Source organism: Humulus lupulus, chromosome 7 (assembly GCF_963169125.1).
Source record: "Humulus lupulus chromosome 7, drHumLupu1.1, whole genome shotgun sequence".
Classification (NCBI taxonomy): Eukaryota; Viridiplantae; Streptophyta; class Magnoliopsida; order Rosales; family Cannabaceae; genus Humulus; species Humulus lupulus.
The window spans coordinates 63,570,376-63,591,498 of NC_084799.1; the positions used below are offsets into that span (position 1 = coordinate 63,570,376).

The 21,123-nt window shown below is 37.5% G+C and overlaps 1 protein-coding gene across 1 annotated transcript; it reads left to right on the top strand.

Annotated features, from left to right (window-relative positions):
- Positions 1 to 532: 532 nt before the first annotated feature.
- LOC133791780 (secreted RxLR effector protein 161-like) lies at positions 533 to 1,318 on the top strand. Its single transcript, XM_062229695.1, has one exon. The coding sequence runs from the start codon at positions 533 to 535 to the stop codon at positions 1,316 to 1,318; it is 786 nt and encodes a 261-aa protein (XP_062085679.1).
- Positions 1,319 to 21,123: the final 19,805 nt, after the last annotated feature.

Here is a 21,123-nt window from a genome sequence, read left to right on the forward strand (position 1 = left end):
TCTAGTTTCATTAAAGGACTCTTTTAGGAAAATCATGGCAATTGTTGCACATTATGATTTAGAGATTCATCAAATGGATGTGAAAACAACATTTCTCAATGGAAACATTGATGAAACAATATATATGATGCAGCCTGAAAACTTTGTGTCAGGAGACCCAAAGAAGATGGTTTGCAAATTGACCAAATCCATTTATGGGCTCAAACAAGCTTCCCATCAATGGTACCACAAATTTCATCAAGTGATTCTCTCGTTTGTTTTTGAGATGAATGTTGTTGATGATTATGTTTATCACAAGTTCAGTGGGAGTAAACATGTTTTCCTAGTTTTGTATGTTGATGACATACTGCTTGCCACAAATGATATAGGCATGTTGCATGAAACCAAAAGATTTCTGTCAAGAAATTTTGAGATGAAAGATCTTGGTGACGCCTCTTTTGTTTTAGGAATTCAAATACATCGAGATCGTTCTCGGGGTATTCTTGGGTTATCACAAAAGAGATATATTAATAAAGTGCTTAAAAGATTTGGCATGCAAAACTGCAAACTACGTGATACCCCTGTCATTAAAGGAGACAAATTTAGTCTTAAGCAACGCCCTAAAGGAAGCCTTGAAGTTCAAGAAATGCAAAAGATTCCTTACGCTTTAGCTGTTGGGAGTCTAATGTATGCTCAAGTTTGTACGCATCTAGATATTGCGTGCATTGTTGGAGTGTTAGGAAGATACTTAAGCAATCCAGGAATTGATCATTGGAAAGCACCCAAAAAGGTTATGAGATATTTGAAGAGAATAAAAGATTATATGCTCACATATAGGAGGTCAGATCACTTTGAGATCATTGGGTATTCTAACTCCGACTTTGCGGGATGCCAAGATAGTAGGAGATCCACTTTAGGATACATATATATGTTAGGTGGTGGAGCTATATCATGGAGAAGTGCGAAACAAACACTCATAGCTTCATCCACTATGGCAGCAGAATTTGTTGCATGTTATGAGGCATCAAACCATGGTATATGGCTGAGGAACTTTGTCATTGGGCTGCACATTCTAGATGGAATAGAAAGACCACTTAAGTTATATTGTGACAATAAATCAGCCATATTGTATTCCAACAACAATAGAAGATCGACAAAGTCAAAACACATTGACATCAAGTTCCTTGTTGTGAAAGAAAGGGTGCAGAATGGACATATTTGTATAGAAAACTTAGGTACAAACTCCATGATCGCAGACCCCCTTACAAAGGGTTTGCCACCCAAGGTATTTCATGAGCACATTGCTCTTATGCGTGTTTTAGAGTATGATGATATCTAGATTCAGTGGGAGTTTGTCTTTATTATCCTTTGTGTTTTATATTTGTTTCATGAAACTTGTGTATTTGGTTATTTTTTCTGATCAGAAACTATGTTATTCAGTTTATTTTACTTTGCACACTTAAGCTAAAGTTTTGATCTCCATAAAGTAAAGTAGGACCAAATGAAAATTGACATGGATAGATCACCATGCATGTAATTTTCATACCACATTATCATGATTGATCTATGTCATTTGACTATGTCGACATATGTTACAATAGATGGGATTAGTTGTGATTGATACATCGAAAACCACCTTGTTCCTATGTTGATATAGTTAATGGACGAGATTGCACATGCCTATGGTTGTGATGACAAAGTTATGAGCTCAATAAGGTTAATACATTTATATGGATACATATGTGGCCCAATGGGAGATTGTTAGGAATTCATTTATTTGGGGCCATAATTGTATATATTAATTGTGTGTTGGGTCATTATATAAATGAGTCAAATTTATGTGATCTGTTTTAGAATAAAGTTTATGACTTAAGGGCGTGATTGTCATGATTTTAATATGTGGATACCATAAGGACAATTTCTAATTTGATGAAGGGTCGAATTAGAAATAGTCAATAAATATTAGTTACTGTTTTGGCAGTTATTAATAAACAGGTAATGGTCCCCAATTTACAGTACGTGCCATTTCACTCTTGAATCCCCATCTTCAAGAGACTAAGGTTCCCAAAAGATTTGATCACAAATTCGGAAGATCATAACCTTTGTACAATCGATTTGATGGACTTCGGTACGCTTCTGTTAATCTTTGGTTATTCATTGTTTGATTTCTCATGAATTAATTGGGGATAAATTCATATTAAAGCATTCCTACATGAGAGAGTACAAGTTTCCGTGTATAAAAGTATGCAAATGATAGCTTGAAAAATAATGATTCACCAAGACCTCTATTTATAGGCTCGGGAATTTACATAGATGGGTTATGGGCCTTACATGGCTTGCATAGCAAGTAATAATAAAATAATTGAAATAATCAATGGGTAATACATTTCAAATGATAAATATCTAGTGAATCTCTATTTGAACTAAGTAATCTTATGTGTTTTCTTCATAGCATACGACCCGTGCTGGTCAAGGATTCCATCGACCAGACATGCAATGCTTATTAGTCTCGAAACTTTGACTAAGTCCTAACCAATTGTGTGATGAAGCTTTCTGTGAACCTCTATCTTCTGGTCGAGGGTTGACTAGCCTCTTCAAAGATTATGTCATTGTTTGGTTGCCACATGTCAAGAATCTGTCCCATATCACCATGCTAGTTTTTAGAGTAAAACATCTCCCCAAGTTTATCACGATGTTACCAAAATCAGATAAACTTATTCGAACAACAATTTTACGCAATCAACATACATGACCTATCCTTTCAGTTGTACTTTTCATTACCTTGGAAAGATAAACACCATAATGAATTTTTAAAAAAAAAAAAAATGATGGCTACATGAATCCCCATACGCACAAAAGGTACCCTTCAACATCACCTTTTCACCTACCTCCTCGAGTTTATAAACCCCTCTTCCCTCATTATGTCATTTTTACATGTAATTTTTCTTTCCTCAAGAACCCTAAAAAAACTCTCACAACATCGATCAATCTGGGCCATTCTGAAGCGATTTTCAAGCTAGATATCTGCAATTCTTCGACCCGAGTAAGCTTTCTTACTATACTCTCTCATTTTCTTGTAATTTTCTTCAACAAATCGAGTATATTTTGCCATTTTTTGAACATGCAAAAATTTTCAAAATCATATAATATTCTTGAGTTTTTCTTTGATCTTTTGTTGATTTTCTTGTGAAATCAGAGGCTTAGAGACTAGAAAAATAGGTTGTAGAGTGCTTAGAGGCTTTGTTAATGTAGAATCATAGAATTTTGGCTTGAAATCAAAGTAAAAATTCAATTTTTTTATCTTTTGGGAAATACCCAGATTTTCCTGCTTCTTAGGTAAATACCTAGAAGAAAAAACTTTACATTTTCACTTTCTCATCTAAAATTTATGTTGGTCGCATGATTTGTTTTGTTTGTCTTTTACTATAGCTGGTAAGATAAACTATAGAGTTTATCCTCAAGCAGCATACATTTATTCTTAGTTATATACTTTATTGGTCAATAGATTCTCACCCCCTTCTTCTTCTCAGATATTTATGCAAGACTACTGGAGAGGTGAAAGACAAACAGATGACGACCTCCTTGCTTTGTTGTTCGAGGATACCGAGCAGAACAACCCTCGACCCCTTTCTCAAAATCTTGTGTCAAATTTCTCCAATACTCCTTCTGTCGCTAGACCTTTTCCTCCAATGGCTCGAGTAAAACAAGTCGCTCGTAGGAAGGAGAGATCCTCAAATTGTTTATAGAGCAACCAATAATAATGAACAAGCATCTACAATAGAGGAAGATGTTACAGAGCTAATTTATTCTCGTGTTATCATAATAAAGATGTGGGGAACAATGTCATTGAAAGAATATGTGTTAGTCAATGATTTATGAAATAAATAATCAAGATGATTTTTGGCATATATTGATTGTTTATTATTATTATTATTATTATTAGAATAATCTTATATGAATATCAAAAAATTCATAAATTCATTATTGTGACTACAATCTTGTATTGGTACGAGATGATTAAGATTGAAGGGAACGAATTCAAATAATTCATAATAAACAAAGTTACATGGAATCTTTGGATTAAATAGTACTATAAGTACGGTTCACTAGTATTATGAATACTTGTAATCTAGATCTAGATTATTGATGTAGTAGGACATCTTAGTGGAGGTACTTCGTATAATATGGTTATACAAGAACTTATGTTATTAATACTTAACTGAATACATTTTTATTTTATAAGTATTAATTGAACATATCGATAAGATGATCATATACAAATTAATCTTAACTAGAATGACCAATTTGTATATGATAAGATGATATTTTACCTGCTCGATGGACAATTCATTCAACCAGAATGACCTGGATTTTATGAGATATTTATGTAACTGATATTTGAATGTATCTTTTGTAATATCTTGGATGTGTAATCAGTTGTAACAATCCCACACTACACATGTAAAGCCTAGATCATTTTGTAGGGCACATAGCCCATTAAGAGGTTATATAAATAGAGATATCTCACAGTCATTATTTTATGATGCGCACTACCAGATCCCTATCGATTGTATTTTCTCTCAGGCTTAGGAAACTCAGTTGAACCTTATTCTTCTTGATCTTGAGTTTGAGACTTTCTTCATTAATAAAAGTGCAAGTGTATGTAGGTCATTACCAACTTTTGGGGTCGAACCACTATAAAATTCTTGTGTCATTTTACTTGATTTAAACTCTCCAAACTATGTATTGTCATTCATATTGACTCAATGTCGTTGACCAAAACGCTGGTCAACATTTTGGTTCTTTCATTGAGAGTTGAAATCCAAGATCACAGTCTACCAAATCCTTCTAAATCAATGGCTATCACTAATAAAAGCCAAAGCTAGGAACCATAAGGGGGAAACCCTACCATTGGACCATATGACTGCCCTTCGACTAGTAAAATTCCCCATCTACACTCTGATCAGTAGGTTTCTCCACCTGAAGACCTTCCTCCATGAGGAACATTTGGGTGTGATGAGCCTCACATGGATTTGAGGGAAGACCCCAACCCCAATATTGAATAGCTGAAAGAAGTCGTGTGAAAAATGCAGGAGCAGTTTTTTGCAATGCATAAGGATCATGCAGTAGCCTGAGATGTTGTAGTTGAAGCCTTAAATAAATAGAGGCAAGAATTTTAGTCTTGGATGGATCAATGACACCGAGCTCTTGAAGCTCACCAAGAAGAAGTTGACCGTCATAATACTGAAGCAACAAGGCTGCTAGAGGTTGCATTGCAACAAACTCAAGTTGCAAAACCTCGACCAATGAACCTTCAACATGAGAATACTGATCGGGAAAATGCTAAGGCACAAAGGCTAGCTGGTCAAGCCCCAGAGCCTGCTCAACCAGCAAGGTCCTGAGACCAGGCAGTTCCCCTTTGGAAAACTCGTAGTCATCACTCGAATAGAGGAGGTCAACCAGGAATACAACGTCAACTCCACCAAGATGAACAAGTGTTACCCAATCACGACCAAGGTCAAGGCTGTGGTAGGCAAGTATTTGGAGTTGGAAGACCTGCTAATGGGCAACCAAGGCTCGCAACCTCAAGAGGAGGGCAACCTCCTAATAAAAAAAATCTAGGACCTGGTCAGTAGTTCTGAAAACCAAGGAATGAACGACTAGCGAATCAGTATCAAGACCAACAACCTCGACGTAATCATTCAACTGGGTGCAATCATGGGCATCCTCTAAGAAAAAATAGGAAGAGAAATAACCAACAAGCAAGTAGCAACTATCAAACATCCTATTAGGATGTTTATGATGATGATGAAAGGAATAGTAAGTTCTACCAAGCCCGTAACAATCAATACTATGACGATTGTCATAATGTTGGGCATCCAAGAGGACAATTTGTTACGCCTAGGCCACCTAGGACTCAAAACGTCCATGCTAGGGGATAACGTGCAGCCTAAAGGACCATTTGTCCCACCAAGGTAGCACGAGCCAAAAAATTGTCCATCTAGACCACCTCCTGGTGCTCCTTGAGCAGATAGTCTAAATGTTGGAGGGCAAACTAGAGGAGCCAGTGTCTTTAAAAGACTTGGAAATCGAGGGCATGACTTTCGAGATGTCCTTAACTAGCTTCGAGAAGGCAATGGGTCTAATGTTGTAAGGCCATCGCACCAATAATCCCTTTAGCACCACAAAATGAAGCTCCAACACTCCCAGTCGTTGCCTCAGCAGTTGTGCCGCTGATTGCTCTGGCAATTCAAGCACAACTTGATCCCCTTACTCAGATGGTTCGGGAGATGACAGCCGCAAAACTAACTGGCATTGACTTAGATAGAAGGAGTGACTCTCCTTTCTTTGATCAAATCAATGCACTCACCACGCTGGGGTTTTATGACCTAATTAAAACCCAATTTCTTTGTAATCTCATTTATTATCAATAAAAGAATACAAATATATTTTTTACTTGGTCAATCACTTTGCTCACATGTTTTATTTTCATGATTATTTGTTTAATATAAACTTTTATTAAATCCCGAGCATATAGCTAATCAAGACTGTTTGACATAAATACGAGCGTTGGTAGGTGGCTAATAACAAGGCACGGCACTACATGTTGACTAGTATGGTTGACACTCTCAAGAAAAAGATGGAGAATGTCGAGACGGCCTACGAAATCATGGATTAGCTCCAAGACATGTTTGGTGCAAAGTCTATGCAAACTCGTTTTGAGGCCACCAAGAAATATGCCACGCTCGAATGGCACCGTCTGAGCATGTTTGTGATCACTTGATCAAGATGACCAACTACTTTTAGGAAGCTGAACTGCACGGAGTAATAATAGATGAAGAGGCTCAAGTCGGCTTAATCCTCAACAGTTTCCTGGCGTTCACCACCAACTATGTGATGAACAAACTCAACTATTGTAACGTCTTCCTAATTCAAGATCATTACACTGTTAGAGAATATATTTTATTGCTCAATAAAAATGGTAAAACCAAAATACAACTCTATGCAAAAAGTACAATGGACAAGATGATAGATAAATAAGTTTACAACTCAATGACCAACAATACAAGTAAATGTAGAAATAAGAGAAAGAAGAGAATTATAAGAGCTAAAACTCTAAAACAAAGAATACAAATAAATATGTAAATAGAAAGTAAAAGAAGAGGTTACAAACTCAAAACAATAATAATACAAGTAAATAAGAACAAGAAGAACAAAAGAATGAAAAATCAATGAAAAATACAAACTCGCACACAACCAAAGTGTAGAGTAGTGGGGATCACCAACTTGAACAAGGTTAAAAACCTTTGTCCAAAAGCTTACTTCCTCCTATTCTCTATGCACTAAGGGATCTCTTTAGGAAATTTCTCTCTGGAATTATCAAGCCTCTATGGTGTATTTTCCTGCCAAGTGCTTTGTGGATGGAAAATTAGTGTCTTACAAGTGAGCAATATGCTCCTATTTATAGAGTTTGAGATACCCTTTGAATTTAAAATTCCACCAACCCCCATGGCTGTTTCCAATGATTAATTGATGTTTATGGAATTAAAAATGAGATTTGAGAGTTATTTTTGTTTTTGGAGCCGTTCAAAAAGGTTGGAAAAAACTAAAATTTGGTCAATCAGACACTGTGTCTGCAGCCACGGGCATTGCTAGCCGTGACCGTGGCTCTCTATCCCCCAGGCCGCGACCACTGCCCAACTTCAGCACACCAAATTGTGTTGTTTTCCCAAACGGTTCCAAATCACTCCCAATTGATTTTGTAACCCCCAAAACACATTATTGGGGTTAAAATGATATCTCTAACATCCGTTTCACATATGGCTTTTAAGAAATTCATCTCAATATTGTGTAACAACAAATCCACACAATAATGGGCAATATTTGAAAGTTACAAATTTGTAACTGAATTTGCAACACCAAATATGTTACATATTTTGATATTCACATATATCTAAATATTGTAACTCTCTATTATATGTTACAATATGTGACACTCTTTGTAACATTTATTTAATCTAAAACATTATATTATAAAATAATACAATATTACATTATATTATAAAATAATATAACATTCCCCCACTAGATTAAATAGTTATCTATTGTAACACTTATTTAATCAATCAAACATTATATTAAAATATAATATACATTGTGTACTTGAAATTGTGCCAGACTTGTTAATCAAGTCATTTGGCTCAAAACGTGCAACTATGGTTAATGATAAGGGTTAGGGTTAAAAAATTTGGTCAAATGAACTGTTGAATTTTATTTAAAAAGTTTCATATTTTCGTGGGATCCCAAAATATTACAACCAAATTCTCAAAGAAGTGTAGGTATATCAAAAATTACATCCAGCCGACCTAAGCGAAAAAAATAGGGTTACAACCCTAGTTCCTCTGAGATATCCTTGGCCGTGGTGATCGAGTAGCCGCATATATACATGCCGCCACCGAAGCTCTCCAACTCATGGCTGGTCAAGCTTTCCCTTCCCTTTACCTGCACCACAAAGCACCTGTGAGTCAAGGCCCAGCAAGAAAACTATACATGTGCATAAACAGAACAATACAAATTCCCATATACATATCTAGCATGTCCAACAATAAAAACCTACACACATAGTCATTCAGTTACAAGTAAATGGGCATTGGACCAATTTTGGGCCGCTGCCCTGAACAGTTGACCATAGAGCCAACCTCGGGGCCAATGCCCAAGCTATGTGACCTTAGAGTCACCTGGGGCCCTCGCCCTTAGCTCTGAGTAACTAGCCATAGAGCTAGCCCAACACATTTGGTTTTTCAACGACCATAGGGTTTGTCAACGTAATAGTACGTTGCTGATTTAGGCCTAAGCCTTTCAACCAGTGCGCAGCGCACTTTTCCCGTCCTTGACTAATAAGTCAAGCCCTGATCCAGGTATTCAATCTTCAAATCAGAAATAGATATGAATATGCATATCCCAACAAAACGAGTACGCATGCATGTTAATCACATAACACCATCGAGTAACCGTACTCATAATACTAATCATACCTATTTAATGGGGCCTCAGGCCCTAACCACAGAATTCATGCAACAAACATGAAACACTTAAGCAGGTATAGAATATTCAGGTAAGATAAATCAACATGTGAAACAATAGCTTAAACATAAACGTTCTCAGGGGCACAAGCCCTAATCATACTAATTGATAACAGTTGGGCCAAGCCCTGATCACATATAACACCTATTGGGTGCAGTTTTCTTACCTCAGGTCTGAGTATAGCGTAAAATAAGGATGACCCTCGAGCACGATCCTAGTTCTAAGCCCCTAGTGATAACCTAGTCACAACCCTAATATAGGATTCCATCAACAACGAGCAAATAAAGGCTTCAGGACCGAGTCCTAGCCTCCGGGGCCTCGAATTCCACTAAATTGGGTAGTGGAATCGATCCCAAGCCTTAAGGAAAAGGTTCTCGTCATTAAAACTCCCCAAGGCCAAAACTGCCCAGGCGAGCCGTGACCTGCCCTAGAGGGTCGTGGCGCGCCCTTTCTAATCAGTGGCCCTCTCCCTCTGCCAAAGGGATGCGGGCCGCAACCTGCCCAAGAGGGTCGCGGTGCGCCTCCCAGATAGAGGCCTCCCTGGGCCCTGGGTTTAGCTAGATCCCAGCCTCTCAAGAACAGAGCCGCGACTTGGCCCTGCGAACCCAGATTTTCTTCAATTTTCAACATCCAAATTCAACCCAAACTATCCCAATTTCAATCCAAAACTATAATTCAATCGCCACAATAGTTCTAACATCTTTCCAGCCGCAAAAACCAAAAAAATTAAGTTATCGAACTCATCAAAACACCAATTTCAATTCTTGAGCAAGAAGGTTCAAGAACACCTCAAAACAGTTGCAAAATCTTACATAAATCAATTAAACACAAGGATTAGATTGTTACCTTAGCTGTGAATGAAGATCCTCTAACCACAAGCTTTCCAAATCCCAATCCTAATCCCAAGCCTTCAATTCTTTGGTTTCTAGCAAAAATCCTTCTCAATTCTTCAAAGACTAGCTTAGGGAAGCTTAGAGAGAAAGAGAGTGAGGTTGTCGGTTCAGTGAGAAGTGTTTTTTTTCTGTTTCTCTTTTGTTTCCTTGAGGCTTAAGTGACTTAAGCTAACCCCGAGGGAAAAATGGTCAAATTCCCTGGTATTCCCTCCTAAATTCAAATATATCCCCAATTATTCATTCCCATTACCCGATAACCCAATTAAATGGCAAATACCCAAAATACCCCTTGACTCGCCTCGAGTCGAGTATTGGGTCCCATTGTGACTTTCCTGCTAACTTGCTCCCTAGGATCGTCTCATTCCGAGTAACTCAAATAAACCCACATAATAATGTGGTCTCACACATATATCACATATATGCACTTATATATACAATTATGCTCATAACGGGCCAAATTACGAAATTTTCTCTTCTAATAAGAAACGGGCCCACATGTATATTTAATACCCCCAAACATGCACACTAGTTATATTATCACATAACTCACATAATCACAATCAAATATATCAAATAACATATAATTCCATATATATTTCCATCATGCCCCCCTAATCAAGGCCCTAAGCCTTATTAGTTAATTTTGGGACGTTACAACTATCTCCTCCTTATAGAAATTTTGTCCTCAAAATTTGACCTAAACAGCTCGGGATACCGAGTCTGTATTTCTTCCTCCAGCTCCTAGGTCACTTCCTCGACCTTGTTGTTCCTCCATAATACCTTAAATAACGTTATAGTCTTGTTCCTCGGGACCTTGTCCTTCCTGTCTAAAATCTAACTGACTGATCTTCATAGGACAAGTCTGCCTCCAGTTCCAGATCCTCATAATTCAGTACATGAGTTCCATCTGACACATACTTCCTCAGCTTGGAGATATGGATTACGTTATGCACACTAGACAATGCAGGGGGTAAGGCCAACCTATAGGCCACTTGGCCGATCCTCTCCAGGATCTCAAACGGTCCCACAAACCTTGGGCTCAACTTTCCCTTCTTCCCGAACATCCCTACCCCTCTCAGAGGTAAAACCCTAAGGAAGACATAATCTCCCACTTGGAACTCTACATTCCTCTGCCTTGGGTTTGAATAGCTCTTCTGTCTACTCTGAGATGCGAGCATCTAAGCTCTAATCTTCTCAATAGCCTTAGTGGTCCTCTGAACTGCATCAGGACCCAAATATTTCTTCTCACCCATATCATCCTAGTGAATGGGCGATCTACACTTCCTACCATAAAACATCTCATAAGGTGCCACCCCAATGGTAGCTGTTGTTATAGGAAAACTCTATCTGGGGCAAATATTTACTCCAGGACTCTTCAAAGTCCAACACTCATGCTCTTAGCATGTACTCCAATATTTGGATAGTCCTTTCAGACTGACCATCGGTCTGAGGATGATAAGATGTACTTAACTTCAGCTGTGTACCCATCGCCCTCTGCAAACTTCCCCAAACACATGGAAGTATAGATAGGGTCCCTATCAGACACGATATACCTCGGAGTCCCATGAAAGCGAACTGTCTCCCTCACATAGAGATCTGCATACTGGTCAACAATATAATTCATCCTTACTGGTAGAAAATGAGCTAATTTTGTATACCGATCCACGATGACCCAAATAGAATTATGCTGGCCCACTATCCTGGGCAATCCTACCATGAAATCCATCGTGATGTCTTCCCACTTCCACTCTGGAATATCCAGAGGCTGTAATAGTCCTGCCGGCCTTTGATGTTCAGCCTTGACCTGTTGACAGGTTAGGCACCTTGCCACATACTCAATCACATCCCTTTTCATCCCAAGCCACCAATATAGAACTCTCAAATCTTGGTACATCTTCGTGGTGCTCGGATGTAGAGAATAAGGGGTAGTATGAGATTCATCCAGAATCTCTCGTCTGATCCCAGTGTCCATTGAAACACAAATCCGATCCTTATATCTCAACAAGCCCATGCTTGACACTGTATAGTCCTTAGCTATTCCAGCTAGGATGTCCCCTCTAATCTGCCCCAACTGTGGTCATCTAAATATTTCTCCTTGATCCTCTCTAAAAGAGTAGACTGTAGGGTGGTATTGGCTAGCTGACCCACTACTTACTCAATTCTTGTTCTTGTCCTATCATCAGCCAATTCCCTTGATATCTGCCTTACACTATATAACTATCCTAGACCCTTCCGGCTTAAGGCATCTGCTACCAGTTGGCCTTCCCAAGGTGATAGAGGATTTCACAATCATAATACTCTACCAGTTCCAACCAACATATTTGCCTCATGTTCAGATCCTTCTGGGTGAAAAAGTATTTTAAACTCTTGTGATCAGTGTATATCTCACACTTCTCACCATACAAGTAGTGCCGCCACACCTTCAGTGAAAAAACTATTGTTGCAAGTTCTAATTCATGTGTAGGGTACCTCTACTCATATTCCTTCAACTGACGTGATGCATATGCAATCGCCTTCCCTGTCTGCATAAGTACACAACCTAGACCCTGCGTCGAGGTGTCACAGTAAACTACAAACTTGTCTTGATTTGTAGGATGGCTCAAAACCAGAGCGGTGATCAAACTCTTCTTGAGCTTCTGGAAGTTGTCTTCACACTTGTCTGACCATACAAACTTCTGATTCTTGTGTGTTAACTCTGCCAGTGATGACACAATCTTGGAAAATCACTCCACAAAGCGTCTGTAATACCCTGCCAATCCCAAGAAACTCCTGATCTCTGAAGCGTTCTTTGGTCTTGGCCAATCTTTGACTACATCAATCTTTGGTGGATCTACCTTAATCCCATCCTTACTGACTAAGTGACATAAGAAAGTCACCTGTGGCAACTAAAATTCGTATTTCTTGAACTTCGCATAAAACCTGTGTTCTCTCAACTTTTGTAGTACCAATCTGAGTTGCTGCTCGTGCTCTGTCTCTGTCCGAGAGTATATCAATATGTCGTCAATAATGACAATCACAAACTGGTTTAGGTAATCTTTGAACTGTTGGGAAAACTTATACATGATCTTTATTTATTTTCATATAGATCTAATATTGAACAAATTAATATGAGATAACCTAGAACATGTCTCTAAAATTGAATTCAAAGAGAAACAATGATAAGAATACTTACAGTATACACAGCGGAATAAATGAGTCACTCATTCAATTTCTCTAACCCTTGTATCCTTTCTGTCACAGAGTATTATCAAGAAACTAAATCATTCTTCTATTTTCTTCACAGTCTTCCAAAGTATCGTTAGAATTGTTGGGGTTTTATGCCCTAATTAAAACCCAAATTCTTTGTAATCACATTTTATTATCAATAAAAGAATAGAAATCATTTTTTGACTTGGTCAATCACTTTTCTCAAATGTTTTAATTTCATAATTATTTATTTAATATAAACTTCTATTAAATCCCGAGCATATAGCTAATCTTATTTATAGTGACGTAATCACAGTGGAATATAAATATGATTATATGTTCAAAATAAGTTAGTCCGAAGATTAGTCAGTGCACCGGATTTACACTGACTTGCCAATCTACGATATGATCTACTTACACATTATAGTGTTATGTTCTTTCCAGAACATTAGCAAAGTAGATAAGATTGGATGTATTTGTTACATCGGACTGGACCGATATTAACAGTTGATAAGATAAGTAAACATACCGTTATTATCTATTCTAGTCATTTTATATAGTTGACCATAGGTCAATTCAATCTAAATTCTGAGTGGTTAGTATTCTAACTGATTGTATCATTTGAGTTCTTTGACTTGTTCGTTACCAGCTTACCCTACGGACTAGCCCATACTTACATCTTGGGAACTCAGTAGTATAATTGAGTGGGAGTGTTAATCATAGATACGAACATCTATAGCTTTTGATGAAGAAGTGAAACGATGGTTTCCTTTTAGCTTGGTTCAAGGTGTTAAATGATAGAGATCTTATTTCAGTAATTAAATTAGTTTACTGAAATATCATTTACAAGGAACTAAGTGTTTTAGGATAAAATACAACGAGGGGTAAAACGATATTTTAGTCCTATCTCATTGTAGACCGTCTATAGAGGATTTAGTGCCAATTATGGTTGTAACAATGGATAATTAATAGCGTATCTATATTTTTTATAGAGCGTTCTATGAATTTAAGAGTGCAATTCCAAGTCTATAGTGGAGTCATGAGAAATTAATAAGTTAGTAAATTTATTTGTTAGATTTACGATAACTTATTGGAGTATTTCATAGGCCCATGGTACCCATTGTACCTTGGATAAAATCATCTAGATAGTCTCAATTAATTGATTTAATCATCAATTAGAATTATCAAAGTTGACTAGGCCAATTTTGGATAGTACCACAAAGTTGTGTAATTTTGAGAAGAAAAGAGAAATTATGGCAGATTTATTAATTAAGATAAATTGGTATCTAAATTAATAAATAAATTTAAATCAAGGTTCAAATTATAAATAATTAATTTGATAAAGGATTTAAATAATTATTTAATTAATTAAATCAATAGAAAATAATACAGGCCTTGATTTTAAGTCCAATGGGCTTTTAATCAAATGGGAAATTTCACGGGCCTATAGCCCATGATAATTTCGACCTAGGGCTTCAAAATGGCTATTATTTTATTGATTTTAATTAAATTAAATGGCCTAATTGAGTCTATAAAAGGAGTGCTTAGAGAGAAGTCAAAACAGAAGCTTGATAAATCACAAATCAGATTTTCTGATAGTCTTAGATTCTCTCTAAACACAAGTCCTTTTCTAAGCCACTTTGTTATTTTCTCTTCTTCTCTCTATATCTATTTCATGTGTTGAGAATTGCCCAAACTAGTCTAGTTGGTTCTAAGGATACATTGGAAGATTGTGAAGAAAATAGAAGATCGGTTCAGTTTCTTGATAATACTCTGCGACAGAGAGGATACAAGAGTTAGTGAAACTGAAGGAATGACTCTTTAATTCCGCTGCGTATACTGTAAGTATTCTATTCTTTGTTTCTCTTTGAATTCAATTTTAGAAACATGTTTTAGGCTATCTCGTATTAATTTGTTTAATATTAGATATACATGAAAATAAATAAAGATCCTATATAAGCTAATCCAACAAGAATAACCTAGACTAGAGTGGGCAATTCTCAACACATGAGATAGATACAGAGAGAATAAGAGAAAATAACAAATAGGCTTAGCAAATGACTTGTGTTTAGAGAGAATCTAAAACTATAAGAAAACCAGTGATTAAATTTATGTTTTGACTTCTCTCTAAGCACTCTTTTTATAGACTCAATTAGACCATTTAATTTAATTAAAAAATCAATAAAATAATAGCCAATTTGAAGCCCTAGGTCAAAATTACCATGGGCTATAGGCCCGTGAAATTTCCCATTTGATTAAAAGCCCATTGGACTTAAAATCAAGGCCTGTATTATTTTCTATTGATTTAATTAATTAAATAATTATTTAAATCCTTTATCAAATTAATTATTTATAATTTGAACCTTGATTTAAATTTATTTATTAATTTAGATACCAATTTATCTTAATTAATAAATCTGCCGTAATTTCTCTTTTTTTCTCAAAATTACACAACTATGTGAAACTATCAAAAATTGACCTGGTCAACTTTGATAATTCTAATTGATGATTAAATCAATTAATTGAGACTATCTAGATGATTTTATCCAAGGTACAATGGGGACTATGGGCCTATGAAATCAAGCTCCAATAAGTTATCATAAATCTAACAAATAAATTTACTAACTTATTAATTCCTCTTGACTCCACTATAGACTTGGAATTGCACTCTTGAATTCATAGAACGCTCTATGAAAAATATAGATACGCTATTAATTATCCATTGTTACAACCATAATTTTCACTCAATCCTCTATAGACGGTCTACAATGAGATAGGACTAAAATACCGTTTTACCCCTCGTTGTATTTTATCCTTAACACACTTAGTTCCTTGTAAATGATATTTCAGTAAACTAATTTAATTACTGAAATAAGATCTCTATCATTTAACACCTTGAACCAAGCTAAAAGGAAACCATCGTTTCACTTCTTCATCAAAAGCTATAGATGTTCGTATCTATGATTAACACTCCCACTCAATTATACTACTGAGTTCCCAAGATGTAAGTATGGGCTAGTCCGTAGGGTAAGCTGGTAACGAACAAGTCAAAGAACTCAAATGATACAATCAGTTAGAATACTAACCACTCAGAATTTAGATTGAATTGACCTATGGTCAACTATATGATATGACTAGAATAGATAATAACGGTATGTTTACTTATCTTATCAACTGTTAATATCGGTCCAGTCCGATGTAACAAATACATCCGATCTTATCTACTTTGCTAATGTTCTGGAAAGAACATAACACTATAATGTGTAAGTAGATCATATCGTAGATTGGCAAGTCAGTGTAAATCCGGTGCACTGACTAATCTTCGGACTAACTTATTTTGAACATATAATCATATTTATATTCCACTGTGATTACGTCACTATAAATAAGATTAGCTATATGCTCGATTTAATAGAAGTTTATATTAAACAAATAATCATGAAAATAAAACATGTGAGTAAAGTGATTGACCAAGTCAAAAAATGATTTCTATTCTTTTATTGATAATAAAATGAGATTACAAAGAATTTGGTTTTTAATTAGGGCATAAAACCCCAAAAAACTCCCACTTTCACTAATTGAAACTAATGGCTTAATTCTACTAATCACATTTCCTTGATATGCTTATTGAATGTATCTTCTGGTAGTATCTTTGTAAACGGATCCGAAAGATTGTCTTCTGCTGCAATCTTTATAACCTTCACATCTCCTCTGGCCACATATTCTCGAATAATGTGATACTTCCTTTCGATATGCTTACTCCTCTTGTGACTTTGAGGTTCTTTCGAGTTGGCTATCGCTCCTGTATTGTCACAAAACAACACAAGCGGTTATCAATTTCTAGAATAACACTAAGATTCGAATAGCTTTTCTTTAGCAAGACTATTTCCTTAGCTACTTCTGACGTGCTATGTACTCAGCCTTCATGGTGGAATCTGAGATTGCAGACTGTTTTACACTTCTCCAAATCACAGCTTTATCCTAAGAGTAAACACCCTTCCAGAAGTAGACTTCCTATCATCGACATCAGTCTAAAAATCTGAATCGGTGTAGCCTACAGGGTTTATAACACCACCCTTGTAGACTAACATATAATCCCTAGTCCTCCTTAAATACTTCAGGATATGCTTAACTGCTATCCAATGTTCCGGTCCTGGGTTTGACTGATACCTGCTTACTACTCCCACTGCATAGCAGATATCTGGTCTAGTATACAACATGGCATACATCGGACTTCCAACTGCAGATGTGTAAGGAACTTTTCTCATTGCATCTTCCTCTTAGGAGTCTGGGGCGACTGCTTCTTTGAAAGATGAATTCCATGGCGGGACGGTAGACGCCCTTTCTTGGAATTTGTCATTGAGAAACGTTCAAGCACTTTATCTATGTAAGCTGCTTGAGATAGAGCTAAAAGTTTGTTCTTTCTATCCCTAATGATCTGGATACCTAGAACATAACTTGCTTCACCCAAATCCTTCATCTGGAATTGAGTGCTTAGCCAATTCTTCATATCTCATAATTTCTTAACATTGTTTCTATTGAGTAAGATATCATCTACATAAAGAACCAGGAATACCACTATTAGATTTGCCTTCAGTTGGTAAACACAAGGCTCATCAATATTTTATTCAAAGCCATAGGTTTTGATTATTTCATCAAACCTAAGATTCCAGGAACGAGAAGCTTGCTTAAGTCCATAAATGGACCTATTCAACTTGCAAACTTTTCCTTCTTGTCTAGCTACTTTAAATCCTTCTGACTGATCCATATAAATGACTTCGTCAAGCTTTCCATTAAGAAAAGCTGTCTTGACGTCCATTTGCCAGATCTCATAGTCGAGAGCGGCTGCTATGGATAGGAGGATGCGAATGGATTTGAGTGTGGCTACCGAACTAAAAGTTTCCTCACAATCCACACCTTCTCTTTGGGTATAACCATTTACGACTAATCGAGCTTTATAAGTCTTGATATTTCCATCAACACCTTGTTTCTTCTTGTAGAACCACTTGCACCCAATGGCCCTAAAGTCACTAGGTGCTTCCACAAGATCCCAGATAGAATTTGAGTACAAGGACTTCATTTCTTGTTTCATGGCTTCGAGCCATAGTTCCTTTTTAGGGCTAGCCATTGCCTATTTGAAAGCCAACAGATCATCATCACTAGTGTCACCAACAACCATATTGGTTTCACCATCCAAACCATAGCGAACTGGGTTCCTAGAAACCCTCCCACTACGACGAGTGTAACACCCCAATTTGCTAATAAGGTTTAGGACCTTGATTAGCGTGCCTGGATGGAAATAAGTGAATTAATATGATAATATGTGAATTTAAATGAATATGTGATTAGAATGCATGTTTAGGTGGTATAAATGTGCATGTGAGCCCCGTTTGCATGATAGGGGTAAATTGGTAATTTTAGCCCGTTGAGGGCATAAATGTGATAATTGTACTATGTGGTTTGTACCATGTGAGTGTGGTGATATTAATGTGATGCACGTGTCGAGACAATCCTAGAGAGCTAGTTAATTTAAAGGTCACAACGGGGTTAACTACCCGGCTCGGGAGGAGCCTAGGGGTACTTTGGGGATTTTGTAAATTGAGTTCTTGTGAGTTAATGGTAACTGGTAATTTGGTAACTTGTGTAACTGCTAGTAACCACTGAGAGTAACAAGTTTGGTTGAAAGGAATGGTAGAATTGTAACATATAAGAAATGACAAAAGAGCCCTTGAGGTTTAGTTAGGAAGGGATAATTAAGGAAGGGTAAATTGGTCCATTGGCTAAGAAGAGATAAGCTTGAGCTGAAGGGAAGAAGTGATTCACGTTATTCTCATTTGGGCAATTGGGTTTATGTTGAAATTTGGGGAGAAAGCTAGAAGAAAAGGGAAGAAGAGGAAGATTGAAGTTGGGAGACCTAGGAAGAGAATTGAGGGAGTTTGGGGCAATCAAACTCGAATTTGAGCAAGGATTTATCAAAGGTAAGAGTTTGAACTCTGTTTTTTTTAAATTAAGCTTGAATTTACAGAGAATAAGTGTGGGAACCTAAAGGAAATATGGCTGGTTTTACTTGGAAAATTCAGTTAGGATAATAAAAAGGAAAGGGGCTTGGAGCTGGATTGGGAGGAGTTCAAGCTAAGTTTGATTGAGGTAAGAATCCTTAGCATGTTTAATTTTTGTATCTGGTGTGGTTTAATATTTTAGAGGCATGATTTATAGTTTTCAAGCTCTGGTTTATGTCTTGGAAGCCATAGTTTAAGTTTTAGGAATTTGAAACTCAAGATGGGATTTTGGGTGTGATTGTGTGATTGGGGTTGTTTATGATGTTTATAGGTTGTTAAAGGGTTTATTTGGGGTTTTGAAATGATTTTGGGACTTAGGTACTTGCTTGGAATGATTTGGAATGGTTTTAGCTCGGGGAAAACGCAGGGAAAAACCCAGAAATCTGGGTTTCGCGAAGGAGCGCCGCGGCCCTGTTCTTGGGCACCGCGGCGCGAGGTTGTTTCTGGGAAGGGGAAATGCTCTCTAACTTGCTGGGCGCCGCGGCCCTTTAGGGCAGTGCCGCGGCGCTAGGCTATTTTCAGGACATGGAATTTTGCAACTTTGAGCTTTTGCTTCGGGGGTTCGGGGGATGTTTCCGATGTATTGTTTTAGGAATTTGGGGATTCTGAGAGTGTGGGATTGGTCCCGGGAAGTGGTTTTTGATTGGTTAGCATTAAAGGGTGTTTATATGTGTTGTGACTAGGTCCTTGGAGAGGCTCGAGTTAGAGGACTATGCTCGCGGCCTTGGTGCATCGGGAAACTCGGGATACAGGTAAGAAAACCACTGTTCCCACAGAGCTTGTATGCAGGGCTGAGTCCAATATGTTTGAATTGTAGGGCGTAGCCCTTTGATTGAATTTGTTAGTATTCATTATATGTATGTTATGCTGTGAATACGATTACATAAACGTTCGGCAAGAGTCGGGAGCGGCGCAGGCCGAGGTCAGCAGGGGATCGGGAACGGCAAAGGGCCGGGAACGGCAAAGGGCCGGGAACGACATTTAGCACGTTGAGAGCAAGGCCGAGTACGGCATGGGGCCGGAAGCAGCGTTGAGCATGTGGAGTGCGAGCTGCCAGGGTGAGACCCTAAAGGATACCTGGGATATCCTCACGGTGTGGACCGCGAAACCAGGGCCTGGTAGAGCGCCTGAGACGGCATGGTTGTATGTGTTTAGCCCATTGGTGGCCTGATTATATGCTAAGTGTTTGTTGTGCATGTGTTATCTGCTTGTGAGGGTTTCTTGCTGGGTTTCGGCTCACGGGTGCTCTGTGGTGCAGGTAAGGGCAAGAGGAAAGTCAGCCAACCATGGTATGGAGAGCGTGAAGTGGCGTGTACATGTTTGGTTTGCCTGGCTGCCACGGCGAGTGTTTTTGGGTGACAGTTGTATTAAAACTTAGATTTTGTCGTCTAGTCGACTCAAACTTGTAAATTTTATGTTGTAAATATTTCTAAACAAGCATCTTGGGATCCCAAGTGTCAAACACTCAATGATTTGTAGTAAATGGAATTATTTTCAAAGTTTATTTCACTGTTCATGATTTAATTAAACTTTTGACCTAAAAACCTTGATTAGAGAGTTAACGCACGTTTAAAACTCACTTAGTAACGGCTCTAAGGTGGTAGGGCGTTACAACGAGGCTTTGTGACTGTTTGCTCAGGAACAATGGTACTGTCTTCATTTAGATCGACTTGCGCCGATTGGACATGAAGAGTGGGAATTTCATCATCAACTCGCATTGATGACGATGGAACATTGGTTGGAGTCAATTCTTTAACCATCTCCTCTAAAACTACTTTGCTGCGGGGTTTGGAGTTTTGGACATAGTCACTTTCTAGAAAAGTAGCATTTGTAGAAGTAAACACTTTCTTTTCTGAATGACTATAAAAAAGTCCACCCCGAGTACCTTTAGGATAGCCAACAAACATGCAAACTTTAGTTTG

Excerpts from the sequence above, each read along its gene's own strand:
- LOC133791780 (XM_062229695.1), top strand. The coding sequence starts at position 533 with ATGCAAAACTGCAAACTACGTGATACCCCTGTCATTAAAGGAGACAAA.